This window comes from Narcine bancroftii, chromosome 4 (genome assembly GCF_036971445.1).
Source record: "Narcine bancroftii isolate sNarBan1 chromosome 4, sNarBan1.hap1, whole genome shotgun sequence".
In the NCBI taxonomy this organism is placed as follows: domain Eukaryota; kingdom Metazoa; phylum Chordata; class Chondrichthyes; order Torpediniformes; family Narcinidae; genus Narcine; species Narcine bancroftii.
This window is the reverse complement of record NC_091472.1, coordinates 250,262,704-250,286,401: the sequence shown is the minus strand read 5'-3', so window position 1 is coordinate 250,286,401 and position 23,698 is coordinate 250,262,704. Positions and strand designations below refer to the sequence as shown.

General features: G+C 37.4%; 1 protein-coding gene across 11 annotated transcripts in view; it reads left to right on the top strand.

Moving 5' to 3' along the window:
* Nucleotides 1-23,260, top strand: part of LOC138761844 (PMS1 protein homolog 1-like) — a 105,620-nt gene extending 82,360 nt beyond the window's left edge. For 5 of the 11 annotated variants that reach the window (XM_069934701.1, XM_069934700.1, XM_069934702.1 and 2 more), the window contains 4 exons: nt 14,628-15,110; nt 15,547-15,677; nt 17,990-18,150; nt 22,043-23,260. In XM_069934701.1, the coding sequence (XP_069790802.1) occupies nt 14,628-15,110; nt 15,547-15,677; nt 17,990-18,150; nt 22,043-22,207 (940 nt within the window). In that variant the 3' untranslated portion in view covers nt 22,208-23,260. Of the gene's footprint in view, nt 1-14,627; nt 15,111-15,546; nt 15,678-17,989; nt 18,151-22,042 lie in introns of those variants that run through there. The other 6 variants (XM_069934703.1, XM_069934704.1, XM_069934705.1 and 3 more) reach the window with 6 other exon arrangements.
* Nucleotides 23,261-23,698: the final 438 nt, after the last annotated feature.

Sequence of the window (23,698 nt, the reverse complement as noted above, 5' to 3'; positions counted from 1 at the left end):
GTTCAAAAGATATTTAGACAAGGGCATTTTTTAAGAAGGGTTGAGAGGGATATGGGCCAAGCACCAGGAAATAGTGCTGGCTTGGTTGGCAAGGAAGTTGGGCCAAAACCCTGATTCCATTCTGTGGAACTCTCTGACCATGTCAGGAGATGACAAGAAGCAACGTCATAGTTTAATTTCAAGAGCTGAATGGCTTTCCTCTTCCATAATGATTTGTGAATGACGTAATTTTTTTTCTAATCGTACATGGGATATTGTTAATCCTTAGTTGTATCTGGAACTTAGATGCTTACTGGTCAATTTCAGCTAGCGTTTGAGAGCGAAGCGCAGTAATCCTGTGATATTCAGGCAAGTGGGATAGAGGCACCTCAGTGGGATGTTTGTTCTGCCAAAGATATTACAAGACCATGGCAATGTCATGGGTAAGAGCAGGAGAGGAATGAGTGGGGCTCATCTTTATCAACGTTACACTGACTCTGTTGACTCAAGTAAACAACATTGGGCCTGAGAAATCGGCAGCTTCTTCCAAGACACTTGCATCATTAAAGATAGGAAATTATTCTTAGCTAGCCACAAAAATTTCATACTTTGCCCAGCAGGAGATCAAGGTTTGATAAAGTGATAATGTGCCATGAAACAGAAAATTTGCTGAATTTTACAATTTTTTAGTTTCATGTAGTTGGGTCACTTGCTGTAATTGCAGTGAGATGCTAAATAACTGTGCAGTTCCAACTTTGTATTTGTTGCCTTCTAATAACATGTAAGATAGTTGTGTCAACAGTAATTACATGTTCAAAAATATATGCATGTAAGAGAATGGCATTAAACATGGGTAATGAATACACGAGTTTTTGACATCATGTTGAAGATGTACAAGACGCTGGTGAGGTCACATTTGGAATATAGTGTGCAATTTTAGTCACCGAGATGTAGGATGGATATTATAAAGTTAAAAAGGGTGCAGAAGTTAACGATGTTGTTACCAGGATGAAGGAAACTGGGTTATTGTGAGAGGATAAACCAGGCCTGTTATCCCTAAATTGTAGGAGGTTGAGAAAGGACCTTGTTGAAGTCTATAAAATATGGAGGGACATTGATAGAGTGAATATTGACAGTCTGTTTATTAGAGAGGAAGAACTGAAGACATGACTACAAGGTGAAGGGGTGGGATTTAGAAGGGACAATGAGGGGACATTTTTTTCACTCAGGATGGTGGACATATGGAATGAGGGTGCCAAAGTGGTGGAAGCAGATACATTAGCTTCCTTTACAAAACACTTGTGTACTACATGAACGGGAGGGGATGAGGGGTGTGGGCCTATTGCAGGGAATAGTGACTAAAGTATGAAAGGCAGATTGTTTGGCACGGACAAGTTGGGCCACTTTCCATGCTGTAGGACTTACGACAATGACATTTAACTTTTCACACAAGACTCAAGTTTGTTTATTGTCATTTGATTGCAGAAGTACAACCTGATGAAACAGTGAGCTTCATTCCTCAGCACAAAATACGCAGACACACAACCAAACATAACACACATGCATACAATACGTATACAGGACAAGTATTTATATGTACAAATAAATAAATATTGTTTTGTGAATACGAGGGTCTCCATTAGTGTGAACAGTTCCTTTCGTTGTTCAGCATTCTCACTGCTCATGGGAAGAAGCTATTTGTCACCCTGGTGGTACTGGCTCTGATATGCCTGTATCTTTTCCTGATAGGAGCAGCTGAAAGATGCTGTATGCAGGGTGGAAGGGTCCTCATTGATTTTGTGCACCCTCTTCAGATGATGATCTTGGTAGATCTTGTTGATTGGGGAAGGAGACTCCAGTGATCCTCTCTGCCGCTCATGTGGTCCTGAGGATTAATCTCCAATCCATTTCTCTGCAGCCACTATACCACACTGTGATGCAGCTGGCTAAGATGCTCTCGACGGAGCTCCTGAGGAAGGTGAGCATGATGGTGGCTGGTCTTTTCAGGAAGTGCAATCTCTGTTGTGCCTTCCTGACAAGTGAGGAGATGTGTGTCCACAATAGGTTATTAGTTAAGTGTACTCCAAGGAACTTGGTGCTCTTCACTCTCTCAACTACAGAGTTCTTGATGTGTAGTGGAGGGTGGTCGTTCCTGGTCCTCCTGAACTCCATGATCATCTCCTTTGTCTTGTCCACATTGAGACTCCGATTATTACTCTCGCACTACACCACGAGATTTTCCACCTCTTCCCTTCGTGGGTCTCATCATTGTTGCTGATGAGTCCAACTATTATTGTGTCATCTGCAAACTTGATGACACTGTTGGAGCTGTGTAAAAGTATTGAGTATTTGTCAGGGGTAGATCATGCTTAACAAACCTTATAGAGTTTTTCAAGGGGGTTACAAAAAAGATTGATGAAGGGAAGGCTGTGGATGTTGTCTATTTAGACTTTAGTAAAACTTTTGTCAAAGTTCCCCACAGGAGGTTAGGAAAAAAGGTGGAGGCATGAGGTATAAATAAGGAGGTAGTGAAATGGATTCAGCAATGGTTGGATGGGAGGTGAAAGAGAGTAGTGGTAGAAAATTGTTTGTCAAATTGGAGGCCGGTGACTAGTGGAGTTCCTCAGGGATCGGTCCTGGGTCCACTATTGTTTGTTATATACATTAACGATCTGGAAGAAGGGGTGGTGAATTGGATAAGTAAGTTTGCAGATGATACAAAGATTGGTGGTATTGTGGACAATGAGAAAGATTACCATAGCTTAAAAAGAGGTATAGGAAAGCTAGAGGAGTGGGGTAAGAAATGGCTGATGGAATTTAATACGGATAAGTGTGAAGTATTGCATTTTGGAAAGGCAAATCTAAATAGGTCATATACATTGAATGGTAGACAATTGAGGAGTGCAGAGCCACAAAGGGATTTAGGAGTTATGGTAAACAGTACCCTCAAAGTTGATACTCGGGTAGATAGAGTGGGGAAGAAGGCATTTGGAATGTTGGCCTTCATAAATTGGAGTATTGAATTCAAGAGTTGGGATGTTATGATGAAATTGTACAAAGCATTGGTGAGGCCATATTTGGAATACTGTGTGCAGTTTTGGACACCAAATTATAGGAAGGATATAAACAAAATAGAGAGAGTGCAAAGAAGGTTCACGAGAATGTTGACAGGATGTCAGGGTTTGAGTTACAGAGAAAGGTTGAGCAGCCTGGGGCTTTTTTCTCTGGAGCGTAGAAGATTGAGGAGGGATTTGATGGAGGTGTTCAAGATTTTAAAAGAGACAGAGAGAGTCAACGTGGATAGGCTTTTTCAATTAAGAGTGGGGGATATTCAAACCAGAGGCCATGGTTTGAGATTGCAGGGGGAAAATTTTAAGGGGAACATGAGGGGAAATTTCTTCACGCAAAGGGTGGTTGGAATGTGGAATAAGCTTCCGGTAGAGGTGGTTGAAGCAAGGGCGTTATTTACATTTAAGGAAAGACTGGATAATTACATGGAGGGGAGAGGATTGGAGGGGTATGGACCAGGTGCTGGTCAGTGGGACTAGGAGGGTGGGGATTTGTTCCGGCATGGACTCGTAGGGCCAAACTGGCCTGTTCTGTACTGTATGTGGTTATATGGTTAAAGACTGGGTGAACTCAGTAAATACCTGGGAAACTGTAAAACAAAATCCAAGTTCCTGATAGAATTTGGGGCTGTACTCCTTGTTCATAGATTTCCTTGTATCACAAGATTGGTCAATTTTTCCTATTTTCTTGCACTTTATTTTTGAAATGTAATTTATAGGCATATTTGAACTGTGATGCTGTCGGAAAACAATGAATTTCATGACAGGTTCATTGCAATAAATTTTTATTCTGATTGTTCGTCATGAAAGGAGGCCACTTGGTACAGATTCTGTATTGGCTCTAAGATAAACCAACTCATCACACAGACAGCGAGACTGCTGAATGACTAATGAACTGCTATAACTCTGAGACTCCACTATTTTTAATAATATTTAAGTTTATTTTTACATATACTGTTCTTGTCAGAGGAATATCAAAGCCAGTACCTCCAGACTGAGAAATGGCTTCTTCCCACAAGCAGTGAAAATGCTGAACAGTCACCAGAACTCTTCACTCTAACCATCCGAGACTCTCATATTTACAAGACCATTCTATTTATTTATTCATGTGAATATTTGTCTTGCATATGTATTTGCGGCTGTATGAGTGTTTGCACTGGGAACCAGAGAACACTGTTTTGACGGATTTTACTGGTACAATTAGATGATAAATAAACTTGAACTCTCCCCACCTTCTTCCTATATCTTCCACCACCGAATCTTCTGCCACTACTAATCCTTCACCTTGTAAAGTAAAATAGGCTTTTTAATTATCTTAGTTCTTCTTTGCCCCTTAATCCTTGAACCCTCTGCTAATGGGAACAAGTTCCCTCTCTACTCTGTCCATAGCATTTATGATTTTAAATACTGCATAAGTTTGCCTCCACCAATCCAACTGGCTGAGTTCCAAGGAAAAGAATACCAACTTCTCCAGTCTGAACACCTGAAATTATTTTAATAAATCTCTTCTGAAATTTCTCCACAACCTTCGCATCTTTCTGAAGTGTGGCGCCCAAAATTCACCATTGTACTTTCTGGCTCTTTTATTCTCATATTTATATAGCCCAGCACCCTTCTTGCTTTTTAACTTTTGTCTTTGCTTCTTTAATTGAAACATGTGAATATACTCCTAGGTCCCTCTATTTTTGTAACTTTTTAGAATTGTGCCCTTTAGCTTCAATTGCCTTTTCTAAGTTTTTTTTTCCACCTAAAATGAAACATTTGTTATCTACTCCCTGTTCTGCCTTTCACAGTCTGTTCCCACCTCCATAATTTGCATTATTTGTAAATCTAGAAATTGTGCTCTGTACATCAACATCACATTCATTTTTATTTTAAAAAAACAGTGGCCTTTGGGAACCTCATTCTGATACAAAAAGAAACTGTCCTGGATAGACTTTTTAAATAAATTGATTTTCACCCTCTCAGTGCCTTTCACACTAATATTGGGAAAATGGAAATTCCCTACTTTTATAACCCTATTCCTCTTGGATCTGTATGTGATTTGTCAACATATCTGCTGCTTTATCTTTTGCCTACCTGCAAAATTATCATCCTCTTTTTGTTTCTAAGTACTCCCCACCCATATGGCCTGATTTGAAGTTTTAGCACATTCCTGACATATCCTTGGTGGCAAAACATCAGATGAAGAGTCTAATGATGTTTTTGAGAAGGTGGAGATGGGGAATATTGGAGTAGTGGGGTGGGGGGGGGGGGGGGGGGAACTACTGGAGAAGATAATATGTTCAACTATGTCAAGAACAATACAACATAAATTACCTTTATCATAGTCCCAAATTATGTCATCTATGATAGGAGAAAGAGGAAATTGGGTACTGACTTTGGAATTGATGATTGGCTTCACCCCATAGCACATACTAAAAAGAAACCTTTTTTACTACAAATAACCCTACCACCAATGTTTCTAAGAATAAGAATGCCCAGTTAAGTCATGGAGGACTATGGCCTACAGTCATAGGATAAGATTCTGCATCTGTAATTATTCCACAAAGTGAGGAGAGAGTGATCTAAATTCATAAGTAACAACCAGTTAAAAATGTGTATTCTTGAAAAGGAGAGATTGTATTTCTCATCTTAATCCAATTGATCATCTCTAGCCCTGATGCCCACAAATGACATCTGATTCTGATTCCCAGGGTGCAATACCAACTTGGATTTTCCAAGTGAAAGGTTTAAAAATACATTCCATCTTCTCCATGTCTCTGGTTCATTTTAGTATTAATTGGGGTAGCTTGCAATTCTACACTATGCATTACAAAATACTTTTTTTGATGATTTATAATGTTTACAATGTACCATGGGGAGTTCCTTTGCAAAGAAAACTGATCCATACACAGGAAAAAAATTGTTCGCTCTTTTAACGGTCATGTTCTCCTAAGTGTTGTAGTAAACTTGGATCTGCAGCTGATGTACTCTGCCAGAGTCCCAACTGTGTGCATGTTTCTGATCATTGCTAGTTTTCTATCTCCAACAAAATACGTTTACAAGAATTGTGAATGGAAAAAAGCTTGCAATACATTTGTTTTCCACAAGATGGCTTTCAACCATTTGGTTTGTGGCAGCAATTTTGCTACTGTGTGGAGTTGCATTTTATTTAAAGCATCTAAATGTGACTAATTTTGTCGACATGTGAATACTTTACAGATGTATTTGATCATTATATATGTTTATCTCTTCACCTTGATTTTTCTGAGATTTATAATCCCTGTCGCATTAGATCATGCAAATAATTTTCTGCTACCCTTCAGTTAGATGTCCATTATGCTGCTATTCCTGATGTCATGCACTGATTGTTCTTCATTCTCAGTGGGCTTCTGACCCGTGAAGTTATTTTACCATGACACAATGCTTGGTGCTTTTGAGAAACAAAAATTGGGGGAAGGGAAGTGTGAGAAGTAATCTTGTTTACAATTTACTGAACAACTGGCAATAAAATAATATTTTGTGATTTGGTTAAAAGGTGCTTACTGGAATACAAGATAAATATGTTAAGTCCTACTCCAAAGCAGACCCTTTATTAATTACATGCATTACACTTTTTAATTGAGAGTACAGGAACCATTGAGATGATGCTACTTTTCTAAGATGGAAGGAGACTTGTGTGGAGCACCAAACTGGCAATGACGTTTTAGATTGAATGTCCCAATTGTCTGCTGTAAATCCTATGTAAATTTTTGAAGTAGTGGGCAGGATTTGTCTGATACAAATGAGTTTTGCTCGATTCAATCACTTTTAAATCAAAGCAAATACTGTATTTGGCTTTTAATTTGTTTGGCTTCTCTGCTATGTTTAATCCATGCCTGTTCTATCCCCTTCACTTCTCCTTTCACTGTCACTGGCATTTATCTTTAATTCTTTTTGTTTCTTGCTGAATTTATTTGCCTTTTCATCTTTTCTCATGTTTTACTCTTGTACTACTTCCTACCTTATCCTGTCTGTAAAACTGAAGACATCAGAAGGGAGAAACATCAGAGTTCAGTCCTACAGGTCAGGGATGTATAGCTGTACCAGGAGCTTGACAAGGTGGCCAGTAGAGATAGTTAGAAGGGAAGCTTGGAATCTAAGAAACCTTGAACTTGCAGGTGCCAGAATGATGAGAGTAAGCATTCCTGTGTTCTCTTGAATTATTTTTTTCTTCTCAAACCATTGGATCAGTCTGCGTAATCAAGTAATAATGAGGACTTTCCCTGCTGCTAAAAGCAATGATGGTCAGAGTAATGAGATATGTCTAAATGATGGTCTGACTGAGCTCCAAGAGCACATCATTTAGCCTCTCATACCTGTTCTGCTGTTCAGTAGGATAATGGCACACTTTATCAGTTGTATTGTAATTGCAATCATGATGTCGAATTTGCTCCATCTATTCTCACTAGCTTTGTGATTGGCACGTGTTCTGAAAATCATCCCACAATATAAATGGAGATTTTCAGAACAATGACAGCTTCAACACTTTATAGAATCAGTAAGAAATTCTGTAGTATTTTTGGGAAAGTTTGCTGTTCAATTTGATTAAGGAAAGGAAAAGAGCTGCATATTTGCTGTTTTTGCAGTCATGTTGGAAGAAGTATTTCAGCTTTTTTTAAAAAAAAGTCTGGATCATTGCAGGACAATAAAAATGCAACTTTGCTGATATTATCCTTTGCAGATATTAAAGATTTCCAAGAATTTGGAAATCTTTGGAATGTTTGGTTTGACACTTAAATCTCTGGTTTCCTTAAAAGGCAATGGATACCTAATCTTTTCTAGTGTTGCACTGTTGATCATGCTTCTTTCCATTCTATCACGTCCATTGTACATGCTCTAGAATTTTTTTTTTAATGTTTTTATAAATAATAGTTGCATCTGCTTATTCTTCAGCAATTAACTGTTTAGTCTTGCATTTTCCCCTTGAGGCATATGCTTCTTTGTAAGAATTGATTATAAACTTTCCAGTATTTTTTATACCAACTTTTGAGTCCCAAGTTTATGCTCTCCTATTCTTCTAAGAATCAACCTCCTTGACAGGAAGTGTTATTCCTTATGCTTTTCATAATACCCAATTTTGTTGCAGGTTAATTCATGAAGCCAAGTAATTCATTTTAAAGTATCTGTGTCTTTCATGTTGAAGTCTTAAGCAAGACTTGGACTTATTGTCCATCCCTAATTGTGTTCAATACCTGGTGAGCTGTCTTCTATAGAGTGTTTTAAAAACACACAAAAATGCTGTAGGAACCCAGCTGGCTTTGCAGCACCAATAGGAGATAGATATATTGTTGATATTTTGGGCCTGAGCCCTTCTGTTTCACAGTGTTGCCTTGTTAATTTTAAACTAGAATTTTAACAAAATGTATTTCTAAATATATAGACAACATTCATTTCTATTCAAATATATTTTATGTGCTACTAATGTAGTCTCTTGGGACATGAGAAGAATTAACATTTTCTTTCTACCAACGATTTGATGAAGGATTGGAATTCAGTGGCTGAAAGAATGATAGAATCTTCCCACTTAAGTAGTTGGACATGAAGTTATTTAATTTATTAGCATTGGAGATTTGTTTATTGTCCCATGTACTGACAGTTTTTAAAAAAAATTCCTAGTTGTCCAGACATTCCAAAAGAGTCAGTGCTCTCCGGTGCCACTTTTAATTTAAAAATTCACAGATGACATCGTAAAACCAAAGTTAATCATAATAATGGTCAAACAAGAGTTCTAGCAGGCAAATCCGATTCAAGGTGACTTCCTTCCATTCCAGGAAGTAATCAACATGATGCGTTGCTGTGACCTTCAAGGCTGTGAACCAAAAACTAGAAAATGGGATTAAGGTAGATAGCTCTGTTGGCTAGCATTGACCCAGTATTCTATCGGTGATTCGAGTAAACTGAAGAATTGCAAAAATATCACGAGGAGAAAAAGAAACAAAAGAAAAAGGCTGCATTTGACTTTAAAAACTCCAAAATCCAACCACCCTTCTGGCTCATTTGGCTGCTGAACTATACGACTAAGGAGGTTCTAAATTTAATTCCCATTGTTTACAGAATATGACAACCTCTTCTGGGACCAACACAATTGGAACCTATTGACTGAGAGAAATTAGCTTAATAACTGATCAGTAGATTTTTGGTATTGAAAAGGGTATGGTATTTATAGAGGAATGTGTTGGGTAGAAAAAAAATATATCAACCACAGTCTTCCTAAATGGTGGAGTAGACACGAGGATCTACTTTTGAATGGTTTACTTCTGCTTCATATATTTATGTACTTGTTGCTAAGTTTGTGAATTGATGCTCCCATTGAAATTTGGTATCACATTAAACCAAGGCATTCATTGTCCAGCATAGTCCATTTTACTGTGTGGGAATTTATCTTTACCATACACTAATATTAGACAAGAAATTCATCCCTTGGATATTTTACCTGCTACTAACTAATCTTTTTGATTAAGAAATCAGCTGTGGCTGTTGAGAGTCCGATGAAGTGAAATAAGAGATATGATGGAGAATTCAGTCATTTAATTTTGAAGTGAATGGCATATTATTTCTTCAATTTAAATCTATTTGCTCTATTAAATGTTATCTTGCCAAGGATTTAGTGCTACTGAAGAAGTCTTGTGTCCATATCTTACGCAGTTAGCTGCTTTCTAGAAGTCTTTCAAAAAAATATATGCATCTTTGGTTTTGGCACTGTTACATAAACTAGAAAGATGAATTCACTTATTCCTGTTCTAGGCTGAATTAGCACATGTGGCAGAAAAGATGATCTGTTGACTGTTTTGTGGTCATTTGGTCACATCGAGAAGATTTTCTTACTTTGGAGATGATGAAAAGTTGTTGCATACTGGTTTTAAATTGTGAATCAGGCTTTTTGGATGATCTGGCGTACTGTTCTAATTGACTACCTTTTGTGCTCCTCTTGGTACTGCTTAACATAATTTTTTTTAAAATCTGCCCTTACACTCATTCTTTCTCATTTAAATGCCATTCTCTCCATTAAAGAATCATCTAATGTCATGTCAAATCGTACAATTTGTTTTATTTGATCTTTTAGGGAGGAAGGTAGTTAATGTGGCATTTAAGCAAAGTGATTGAGGTGTTTGGTTAATCTTAATTATTGAATCCTTCTACTACTTTATCACGGTGATTGTAATTGGAGTCTGTAGTATCTTGAGCTGCACCTCTAGTGGAGAAAAATAAATGGGGGTTGGAGTATAATTAGTAAAAGGCCTAGAGGTGACCACACCAAAGACTTGCATAATCCAAAAAGAAGCAGAGTTTTTAATTGGTAACAGTACATAACTCAGTGGTCAGGTCAAAGCTGTAACTCTGTTAAAGGATTATGTTTCTGTTGAAGAGATTTTTCCCCTCCAGCTGTACAGGTAGCAGATGGTTTCTATCTCAATAGTTATTGTTGAGGCAGTCTCTCCTCTACTTCTTGAATATGATTTATTGCTTGTCCCAGAAACCCAATTGGATTCAATAGGTTGAACAGAATAAAGTTACCATATGTGAATGAAGCAAATCATAATTAGTTACAACTGTTGAATAAACTGTCTATATTTTTTTAATTGACACTGAATGTTCAAATAAAAAGTGATCATCTCTTCATACTTCACAGGAAACAGTAAAATGTACTTCACAATAAAAGATACTTCCTTAATAGAAGATATAATGTCTTACAATTGCATTGGCCATGTAATGGTGTTGTAATTTTATTTTTAAAGTTACAATATAGATGCTAAATTTTATGTCAGGTTAATGAACTCCAGCTGTAAGCATCATTAGCCAGTTTTTTTGCTTTTTCTTGGCAAGTGCTCACTTCAGATTCAGTCTATTGATTGGATGAATGTTGATACTTAGATTTAAATGAATTCTGCTGTTTTTCTACTACTAAGTTCATCATTGTTACAAATAGTTGCTAATAGGCAGTTTTTTAATTATAATCACAAATACTTTACTCAAATAGAAAACTGGAAAAAAAATGCCCATTCCAGTTTCATCTATAAATAAGATATGAAGAGTAATTCAGAAATTCCTTGGCTGCAATCAATCTTCATCATATTTTTATTCTGTTATCTTAGCTCTGAAAATTATACGTGAGATGTACTTTGCATTGAGATTTGACTTGGAGATTTCAGATTTATTGTCAGAGTACAAAGATGACATCACATACAGCCCTAAGATTCTTTCTACTGCGGGCATGGCAGAATTACCACATTTTGGTAGTACAAAAAAAATCAATAAAAAATGCAGTCGTTAAATGAGTCTCTGATTGAGTTTGTTGACGAGGAGTCTGACGGTGGAGCGGGAGCAGCTGCTCCTCAATCTGGTGGTGCGAGCCTTGTGGCACCTACACCTCTATCCTCATAGTTAGCGAGAACAGAGTGTGGGCTTCTGGAAATGAGGAAATCAAAGATCCAATTACACAGTGGGGTGCTGAGTCCCAGATCTTGGAGTTTGCTGATCAAATTTTGGGGGATGAGGATGTTAAATGCCAAATTAGTCGATATGCATCTTTGCTGTCCAGGTTTTCCAGGGGTTTGTGTAGAGCCACTAAGATGCCATCCATGTAGATCGGTGGTACGATAGGTGAAATGGAACTGATCCACGTTGCCACTCAGACAGGAGCTGATGTGCTTCAACACCAACCTTTCAAAACACTTCTTCACTGTTGATGTGAGTGCTACTGGTTGATAGTCATTTAGGCAGATTACCACACTCTTCTTGGCACTGGTACAATTGAGGCTTGTTTGAAACAGGTGGGTACCACACCCTGACTGAAGGAGATGTTGAAGATATCTATGAATATGTTGAAAGTTGGTCAGCACAGATTTTAATACTTGGTCAAGTACTCTATCTGGACTGGATGCTTTCCTCAGATTAGCGTTACTGAAGACAGCCTGCGTGTCATCCCCAGATACGGAGAGGAAAGGATCATCAGGGCACATGGGGGAAGCATGGTGGTGGTTCATTCTTGTTCTTGTGGTCAAATCGGGCATAGAAGGCATTGAGTTCATCTGGGAGTGAAGCTTTGCTGTCTCCTACAGCACTGGATTTGGTTTTGTAGCAGGTTACGTCATTTTAGGCCCTGCCTCAGCTGTTGGGTATCCTTCATGGTTTCCATTTTTGTCCAGAAACTCCATTTCACCTGGGAGATGGCTTTCTGTAGGTCATAACTGCACCATTTGTGGTGATCTGGATCTGGACTTGCATGCCAGCATCTCTGCTTTTTAATTATACTTTAAAGCATTTTGGGATTTTTTTGTAAATGGACTTTTTATAAAATTGCATTGATGCAAGCTATTTTTCATTTCTCTGTAGAGTCCCACTTTATGTATTTTCTAAATAAGGTTCTTCCAATAACACAAATTGGAGGCAAAGATGTACTTGTATTGAAGTGATATTAATGGTTCTGAGAGTCAAAATTATATATTTTTAAATGGGTTAACATGTTGAAAAGCCAGGTGTAAAAGTATTTTTATCCTTCTAGTAATATATAGATGTAATGTTGAAACATGCATTCTTACCAATAAATCTGAAAATATACATCCTGAATAATTTTAAATTTATTTCCCTTTACTTTTCAGTTTGTTAAAATGCTTGCATGATTCTAATTTTTTTTTTTAAAAACAAAACAAGATTTTTGGAGTGTTTTAGTGGCTTCAACCATCTTCAGTTAACACATCCCAATACTAAATGAGTCTTTTACACAAATATCCTTTGGATGATTATCATTGTTGCTACTTTCAGAAAGAACAAACATGACATAAAATGCTACATCTGGCACTTGTTTAATGTCAATACTAATTTGGTATGACATCAGAAACCCTGGCAAATTTCTACAGAGATGTGGTGGAAAGTGTGCTGACCAGCTGCATCATGCATGGTCTGGTATGGAAACACCAATACCCCTGAGTATAAAGCTCTCCAAAAGGTAGTAGACACAGCCCAGGTCATCACGGGCAAACCATCCACACTACTGAGTAGTACTGCTATAGGGAGTGCTGCTGTTGGAGAGCAGCAACAATCAAAGATCCTCACCACCCAGCGCACGATCTATTCTCACTGCTGCCATCAGGAAAGAAGTATAGGTGCCATAAGACTCACACCATCAGATTTGGGAACAGCTGCTACCCCCTCCACTATCAGACTCCTCAAACAGAGACTCATTTGAGGACTTTAATGATTTTCTCTCTATTGCACAGTTTATTTACATTTGTTATCTGTTTTGTTCTTTGTTACATGTTTTACACTGTGTACAGTTTATTTTTTGCACACCCGCAGGAAAAAGGAATCCCAGGATTGAATGTTATGTCATGTTTGTACTCTGATAAAATTTCTGAATTTGAAAGTGGCTTTTATTGTCTTCCTTTCTGATTGAGGTTTTAATTTTCTCATTGAATAAATATATTACATTGTAATAAAATATTTTAGCACTTAGTAATTCCACAATCGCAGTATTCTACCAATTAATATGGAAACTTCTGCTCATTTTCATCTGAGTCTTCTGCAGAGCGTTAATAAATTTAAAAGAAAAAGATAATGTTTGAAATCAAATTTCACTTTTGAGTTGATAGCTGTTTGTAGATGGCTGAATTCAATTCTGAGTTTTCATTGGACTGTAGATTGAATTTCTACCAGAATGGCTGGACCTTCCTACATGTATTTAGTTTTCCTGATCAAGTGGCTTGACATGGGTGAAGAGAGATCTGTGTAACCAAGAATCTAGGTGGCATCCTTATTTTCATCTCTTGGGACTCTTCAGTATAAAAATTGGAAAGTCAGTTGCACCTGTATAAAAAAAAATTTGGTGAGCCACATTTCGAGTAGTGTGTGCAGTTCTGGTTACCACTCAATGAAGACTTTAGATAGGGTGCAGAAGAGTTTACCAGAAAGTTGCCTGGATCGCCATGTATTTTCTTACAGAAGAGGTTGGACAAACTTGGATTTTTTTCTATTGAGCATTGGAGGCTGAGGAGCAACCAGATATTTCATAAAGTTATGAGAGGCATGGATAGGACATGAGGTTTTTTTGCAGAGCGGAAATATCAAATACAAGATGACATTGTTTTAAGGGGAAAGGGAAAGTTGAGAGGGGTGTTGCAAGTCTTTTGTTTTGCACAGGGAGTGGTAGGTGCTTGGAACACATTGCCAGCAGAGGTGTTAAAAGCAGATTTGAAGCATCCAGACAAATATAACAACAGGTAAGGAATAGGGGAATTATTGACCACGTGGGGCAGGTGAGACTAGTTTAATTTGGCATCAAGCTGCAGACGTGGTGGGCTAAAACACCTGTTCCTGTGATGTTCTGCTTTATTTCGCGAATAGAGTTGTGACAACGCCACTTTCTTCATTTTGTGTGCAGTGTTATGTTGATTTGCAAAGTTGTGTTGCAATGGTCTCGGCTTTTTTTTTTGTAAAACTTCAAGAGATATCAAAATCTGTTTATAAGCAGTATTTCTGAATATACAAAAATGTACATCCTAACAAACCTGATTTAGTTCTGCATGTTTTTCAATTTAAGTTTGAACAAATTTTTTTTAGGTATGAAAACAAAGCTGCCAAAGATAAAGACAGATACAATTTACAGCTGAAGAAAGCCATAGAAGAAAATACTCATCACAAAGTAGAAAAACAGACAAAATTGGCCCAAGCATTGCAGGTCGCTAAGAAACACAAACAAAATGCGCCACTTTCAAACCAACACATATTGGACAAACTTTTCCAGTCACAAATCCAGAACAAAACCAGCTTGGAACTTCCTTGTAAGGCAATAGATGTTCCATTTTCTTTAAGTGTTTTAAAAAAACAACTTGAGCAACTTTCCAAAAGCCACGGGACGGGTGGTGAAAGACTTCGTCTCATTAATTGCTTGACTTCATACAATGGATGTGTCGTCGCCTCTGAACAGAGGCTGATGTTGCTAAATCCTTTCCGAGTGGAAGAAACTCTTCTGTTTCGAAGACTGATGGAGCATCACATCTTTGAAACAGAAATCCTTGATTCACCAATACCTCTAACAAACAGGTAAAATAAATATATTAGCATTTTGAATCTTAGATTTACATTATTGTTTTATTTATAATTTTGTTCCATTGCCTTGAAAATAACATTAAATATTTAATTTTATAAATCCAGTGTGCTGCCATGTATGTCCATCAGGTCAAATGCTAAATGCATTCTCCTGACAACTATTTTCCCTGTATGGATTAAAGCCAGTAATATGTATCTTTGGTATTTGATTGCTGCAAATAATTAGCACAGAATTATAGCTGTAGTTTAAAGAATTATTATTCTCTCTCTCTCTCGAAACAGATCTGTTAATGAGTTAAGCAATAATGATTGCTTTAAGTATATTAACTACTAGGCATTAGGAAGTGTAATGGCACGTGAACTATTGTATGTTATCTGTAATCTACTATTCATCATTGCCAAGGCTAACCTGTTGTCTAATTTGTTTCAGCCAGCTTGGTGGACCCCAGTATATAGATTGCCTCTATAATATGCAAAAAGAAAACACTGCAATGAATGGGATAACTTGTTTTACAGATCCAAGACTTGTCTCTAATGGGTTCAAGATACAGCTAATCACAGGTATGTTGTAAGTTGACTGTTATCTTCCTGAAATTGTAGCTCCTACTAATAAATCAAGCACATTTTTACAGAAACATGAAATTAAGGAGACTTCCACTTTTATTTCTACACCCAAAAATTCATTGTGTTACAATGTACAGTTTTATTATGTGATGAGAATTTTAAGGACAGTGTACCTATTTCTAAATCTACAATTGCAGTTTTTTCCACACGTCTGTTTCAAAGCTTGGCTGTTGTTCAACCAAATGAAAAGTATAAATTCTTAAACTCTCCAGAGGGAGCTCTGCTATTTTCCTGGAGAGGCAACTTATAAGCAATAGCATGGTTTTGTTATATGAATGCCATAAGCTGACTGGTCAGATTTTAGTTAACCAGTTCACTAAGTACAAACAACTTGGAGCATGTCTGGAGATGCTTGAAAATTAAATTTAAACTTTTCAGATCCATTAATGCTGAGCCAAAGTTCCATATGCAGTTCCTCTAAATGATGGTGAGGGTGGGATTCTTTATCAGTTATTTTTCACTATATAACACTCCCCCCCCCCCCCCCCCCCCAAGTCCTTTGTGTATTTTCTAACAGCTGGTGAAACTGGAAGGTTACTTTAGCCTATTATACTATATTTAATCCATATGGTCAAAAATGAGCTTTGAGGTGTAAAGGCACCCGCTGTCATGACCTTCTTGCTGCTAAATGCAGTTTTTGGGTCACCAGCAATGTATACTTTACATAATCATCCATAAAACATACAAAATGTGTCAGAGATAAGGCGTTCCACCCAATAATAGCAATAAATTATTCTGACAGATTTGCTGTGTCAGTAACTGGTCAGTGCAAGAAAGAGCATGAGGTTTTTTGCAGGCACACCTTCCTCACATGGAAAAAATTTTAGGGGTCTAACCTTTGCAGCAGATTTCTAGTGACAGCATATCAAAGCAATGCTGTGCACCTGGGAGGAAAAAGTTGAATTTTGGCCTTTGGCACAGGAACAAACATTTCCATTGACAGAACTGCATTGCATTAATCTCCCATTAACAAATGTTGAATGCTGAAAGATTCCGTTTTCCTAACATATAATCCACACACCATGTTTAAGATTTTTGTAAAAGATGTGTAGAAATTTTTAGTTCCGTAGAGATTCCAAAGTTGATATTCTAAACAAGATCTGGTATGCAATGGGCATTTAAAACCACTTAGATTATTTTAATTTACATTGCCACTTAGCTGCAGAAATGCTCTTAATTTTGAAGTCAATCAATTCCAGGTCAAGGTGAGGACAGAAAAGGCACTCAGTGTGCCTCCTGATGCATTGACAAGGAATGTTGCCTACTCTATCCATTGGCAATGTCTTCAGAGTGGACTGCACCATTTCTCTTTTTACAAGGGGGTCATGAGTGAAAAGGAAAAGAGAGAGGGGGGAGTGATATTACCAATTATTAACATGACTTTTATGTTTTTAAGTTTAATTGAAAAAGTCTGTCTATTATATCCAAGTTATATTGTAATTTTTGATGTTGAAAAATAGAACTTTTTGAGCTATTTTATTCTGAAACTCTAAAGCCCAACAGGAGTCTCACTATATTATAAAAATTAGATAATTTAAAAAAAAACTTTTGACTGAATTACAAACCTTGCAAATGGAAGTAAATTCTCAGTGGATAGAATGAGAGAACATTTCCACTTGAAACTCTTTACACAGAATAGTTATTTCCAAGAAAGGTCACCAAGTGAAGATTTATTTTCCTCTTGCTGAGAGGATGGTTTTTCAGTGTCCCTGTCAGGACGATCTTCTAACATGTATGGTGCAATTCAGCAAATACGTCACTCACACATTCCACTGGGGCTTGCTCCTTGTCCAGGGTGATGCAGGCACTGACCCTGGATGAAATTTGTTATTAAACATATTTGACAACTGATTCCTTTACTTGGGAAAAGACACTGCCTTGTTTAAATCTGCTTAGTATGGCCATCCCTGAGAGGTTGCCAAATGTCACTCAGGCCATGTGGGAATTGTTAACACAAGGAGCAAGTCAGAGCCTGAGGCAACTTTTGATAAACCTTGCAAAGGTTTGCAGCTGTAGTTAACTTCAGTTGAAATACCTATAGCACTTTAATTTCAAAACAAAATCATTTATTCTTGTCACTTCATTGTTGTAGAGAAGGAAAGTTTAAGTCTGCCACTGTATTTAACTTTTTAAGTCACTAAATCAACATGCATTAGCTCCATGTTTTAAAAAAAAAACATATTTGCACTACACACAATTAAAGATTAAAATCCGTCAAATCTAGAGCTGTTTCTTTTTTTTGTGATTAGGTGGTTCAATGGGAGAGCATCTTTTGGAAATCCAAGAAATGGCGAGGTGTTTACCTTTCTATGGTATATCTGATTTACAAGAAATTCTGAATGCAATTTTAAACAAAAATGCTCAGCATGTGCACCAATGCAGACCTTTAAAGGTTGTAAATTATTTGGAGGTAAGACGCTTTTGGAAAATACCCCCAAAAGTAATACATCAATTTAGCAGGTGGTTCTAGTGGAAATCAAAAGATTTTTATAATGAAAACCTGATGATCTTAGAAATGGATAAAAGTGCTGTTAAGGCAGTTTTGTTATTTCATCTTCAGATGGTAAAATTAGACATTTGGAGATTTATAACATTTACAAATATTGTGTTTATCTTGTTCATACCAAGTATTCTATGTATGTTGTTCTCTATCCAAGATTAGGAGAAGGGGCATTGATATGCTCCTTACAAAAGTGCTATGTAACTTGACAGCATGGGAACGCTCATAAGCAATGGAATGTCTTCCTCAGTCTATTTTTGCTGCCTCCTTTAGGGGAAACTCATTCCTTGTACCCTGCTGTTGAAAGCTCCAATGACATTGAGCAATATAGGGTATTGTGGACACAAGACAGACTACAATATTATGGTTCAGCATGTTGGTGATTTTGCCTGCTTTAAAAATATATATGGTTACGAGTTTCCAGTACAGAATAGGCATCTTAAACAATACTTTGCCCTTCTGTAAGCTTCTTAACAGTTGGTTTCAAGGAATTGCATCTGAAATGGCTTGAAATTAAGATATCATAGCACAGATGCACAAATACAGGAAGGATATAGCAAAGGTGGGAACTTCTTGGTGTATGAAAGACTAGTAGACTCTGAAGGCCTAATAGCAAATAGACACATGAGCAGTTGGGGCACTATAATCTACAGGGTCTGAACAAAGATGAGGAAAGTGAAAATAGCTCAGCAACTGAATGACCACACAGGTAGCAGGCAGTTAGTTAGTTGCTTGCGGTTAATAGACTCACAGAACCGGGATAGTGTATGCTGAGGGCAAGAAGGGTTCCTAATCATGTTAAAGCTTTGGATCTGGAGCTTGGATTGCAACAGAGAGAACAGGAGTCTGTGAAGTTGCAGAGGCTTCAGGCAATTCCACAGGCACTCAGTGTCCCTGGAGTGACTCTTTTGCTACTCTTTGTTGCTTACTGTAAGGGGCTCTGGGCAATATTAGTGGCTACTCTTTGTCTGCCTTACTGACAGCAGAAGGAAATTTTGTGTAATTTTACATTTTTCGTACTATTACATGACAAAGGAATCTTGAATAGCTTAACTAGAGCACTATTTTTGGCCCGATGGAGATTTAAAATTTAATTTAAATTTAGACATAGAGTACAATAACAGGCCATTTGGGCCCATGATCCTGTGCCACCCAATTTACACTTCCCTGTGCATTTCAAATGATGGGGGGAAAAAACCGGAGTCTCCGGGGAAAACGTACAAGCTCCTTACAGACAGCGCAATATCAAAGCCCAGTCTCGACCATTGGCACTAACTGCTATGTCAACTATTGCCAAGATGTTAGGCTTAATGACCACTATTCCCATGAGTTTACAACAGAATAGACCATTGAGCCCATCAAGGTGAGCACTGGCATCAAATGATATCAGAATTGGGACAGAAATCCCAACATGTTTGTAGTATAATGTTACTTACCTCTTAAAGCTGAGCACCATTAAAAAAAAAATGCCTTGGATCTTTAAAAAAATCTATACTTCTTCTACACACATTCTGCCACTTCCTCCCACAATAAGGCAGTCATCCTCATCCATCTGTGATTGGAAAAGTAATACCTGCTTGAGGCACCTCATCTATTCCTAGATAGCACACACAACAAAGCTTTCCCCTACATCTTGGTGCAGGTGACAACAAACAATTAAATTCATTGTGAAGCCTGGCCAGCTCCAGTCACAATCACCAAGTTTCCATATAGCCTTGGGTACAGTCTTTAAAGTGACAAATCCCCAATCACACCAGCCATCTCCAGATGGACTTCATACTCAGCTCCTTAGTGTTCCAGAAAACCAGAGAGCTGACAGTCAAATGGCCCACTTCCAATCGTACTGACACAGTAAGCCAGCAGATTACTTGCTGCCAACTCCACCCAACTACTCTGAGACATCCTTGTACTGATCTTTCTTCACATTTATTTTTCCTAAAATAAACAGAAGATGCTGGAAACAGGTCAGTTGGCATCCTTGAAGAGAACAACAGAGTCAACATTTCAGGGGAAAAAAGACAATGGAGCATTATCTGTTTCTGTCTCCAACGATGCTGCCTGACCAGCTGAGGATTTCCATCATATTTTCTTTCACTTCAAGCATCTGCACTATTTTCCTTTTGAACCTCTTTTTCTCGTCCCTGATTCCAGCTCTACGACAAAGTGGTTTACTTTGTAGATGGACAAAAAGATAAAGCTGGCAAATACTGAACCTATTTGTGTTTAAACCTTGCCTTCAAGTGAAAGTTAATTGAGATTTTGGCCTTTAATCTCTCCCAAGTATATGAGCTGTCAGCCCATAAAAGGACAAAGTTCCTACCTCATTTCAGATGTTAGCATTTGCTGAAATGGGAGTTGATAGATGACCTGTTGAAACAGGATCAGGTTCCTTCGATGCTGATATTCATAATCTAGGTTCATGTGAAAAATGGTCATTTGACTGATGTAGCAGAATGCTACTGTATCTGGCGAGAAGGCAAGTAAAAGACAAATTAAGGTCAAATCAACTGCAGCTAATTGACTCAATAGAAAATGGACAATGAATTTTTTTGTGTTTTAAGAATTTTCAATCAACATGTAATCAAAATGAAGAATTATCAAAAAGAAAAACATCAATGTCAATTAAAAAAAATACAAATATCGATCCGCATGTCGATCCGCCTGTCGATATTAAAGAAAATGAGAAAAAAAGGTCAATTATTATAAAGAATCTTTGGAGCGCAATACACAAGTGTTGGAGAAACTCAGCAGGTCACACAGCATCTATTAGTTTCTCCAACACTTTTGTGCATTGCACTTCAATCTGCAGACTTTCTGTTTAACTGAATCTATGGAACAAGTTTACCCTCTTGATGAATGACATCACCTGTTCAGCTGTGTTCAGGTTATAATTTAACTTCAGGGTACTAAATAAGGCTGAATTATGGTTCACTGATTTAACATATTCCTCAACATGAAAATAAAACTCATGCCATGGTCGGTCAGGTCCTATTAATTCATTGTTGATTTTCTGAGACATGAATACAATGATTTTTGCTACACTATATGGAAAGCAACTTTAAAGTTTCAGTCTATGTATGGCATTTTATACTTATTCTCTCTGTCCTCTTCTGCAACTTACCAGGCCCTATTATAAAGGTACTCAAGCTTTCAAAACGGAGGTCAGTTTCAGGAATGCCTGGTTTGTCCACTTGTGCTCTTGACCTTTGTCCTTTGCCCCTTCGTTCCTGCCAGTAACAGGGCCAGAACCTAAGGGCAAAGAGCAGAGTCCAGTGATGTGTATTCACGACCTGTTTGTTCTGCATATTTTCATAATAGATAGAGCAAAGAGATGAACTGTCCTGACTGCATCTTCAAACCAGAGAAGGATAAAGATGTTATTTCTTGGCATCTCTGGAGTTCAGAGACATTTTGCCAAAAAACCTATGGTGGTTCAGGGTGAATTAACAATTTGTTGTAGTGATGAATATCTATTTCCATGACTTGGTGGATACTTGAAGTGCTCTCTTATTAATTAACATACAGTTGTAGTTTGAAGCTACCCACAATGAAGAAAATTCTGTGGGAAAATTTATAAACCTCTTTATACATCTCCATTCCCAGTGCATGGTATGAGGGGCATGTATGAAAAGCATAAGTGAAAGCAATGGATGGCGTAAATATTTATATTAAGAAAATATATAACATTTTCACAAAAAATGAAATAAAATGCAACTCAGTCCTCAAACTTGTATCTCAGCACATTTGATTACAATTTTGCTTTAATACTTATTCACATGTATTGGTTTATATTCTTCTGAAGGGAGAGGCTGTTCGTATGGCTCGACAGTTACCGCTGTGCTTTTCAAGGGAAGACATAGAAGATACATTGTTAAGGATGCACCAACAACTGGGAAAAGATTGTAGCAGCTGCATTCACGGCCGCCCATTTTTGCATCATTTAGCAAACATTCCAGAAACAAGCTGACTTGACAACAACATACAGATACTCAAGTATAAAGAATCACCACGAGTTTCACTCCTTGTCTCTCTCTTATATCAAATGGAAAGTAAAAGTTGAAATATTTCTTGTTCCTTCCCTCTCATTTTCTTTCCTTAATGGGGAAATAGAGCACCCCATCTTTTTTATATTTTACCAGAAGTGGTATGTCATGGACCAGTTCATTTCTCACTCCACGTGGGCAGTTGCGTACCCAGTGAACTTCAGATCAAAAGTTCCATAATGGAGGTTTTTTTTTGTTGCATGCTCATAACTACCCATGCAGGTGAAACCAAACAAGTAGGGGTGGGGGTATAAACTCAGTACACCAGGCATTATCTGTGGAGAAAGAAAAAATGTATGTTTTGATGAAAGGTCATTGACTTCAAACATCAGAGTTTCCATGTTTATCTTTTAGGTTGGGATACAAAAATGTTGAATTTTGCTGAATAATTAATTCAGATGTTTTTGAAACTTTTATGTCTTCGATGAAGGATTGTTTCCCATCACTGCTACTCACAACAGAAACAAGGAAATAATTATTGATCCATCAGTAGGAATTATTCTATCACAAGCCATGAGTGTTCAGTTAAAACCTGATCAACAAAATTGACATCTTTTCACTCCAACAGCGTCTAGAGTTTGGGGTTCTTTACACCCCTCAAGTAAATCACTGCAGAAGTAGCAGCTGATTCTTTTGATAATGCAAATAGAAAATACCCAAATGTTCAAGAGAAGGTAGGCATATCATTCATTGTTGCAAGTCTCCCACGGTAAACATTATGTTTCACCTTTTTTCCTGTGCCATCTATTTTTTTTTGAGGTAAAGATAAATCTATACATTTTGAATTGCATATTTGATCTTCTGTTTGGAACTAAATTTGTTTGTATTTCTGTCTTCCCAAAGTCTTTCACGTTAATAAAACTACTTTGGTGGCTGTAATTTTACATAGATTGAAATGTATTATTTTGGCAATCAGCTGTGACTTGTAAGTTGAATATTTCTTTTCTACTCGTTCACATTAAAATTGTTGCACTTTTCACTGGTGGCATCATTTTTTAAATCTATGATCATTAGTATACTTCACTGATTGCCTAAGAGCCAAGCTTCTCTGGATCAATCTATATTTCTGAATATCTTTCAGCAGGAATTTGATGGAAGCATTTGAAATCTTAAAGAGAAAAGCATTCTCATTGATAGAACACAGTAATAATGGAGAATGGCAAAAGAACCCAAACATGACATGAGGCAAATAATTTGTTCCCAGTGTTTAAGGTCTGAAATGCCCATTCAATTCCAATATAGCTGAATAGGTAAATTAATGGGAAAAATTTGTAGGACTGGAGAAAGAGGGTGGGGAATTGGGAGTAGCTGGATTGCTCTTGCGTGAAGGCTTAACAGGCTGAATGCCCTTTCGTGCAGTAACCATTCTGTAATTTTTTTTAGTAAAACCTTTTGGCTATGTTTGATCCATTACC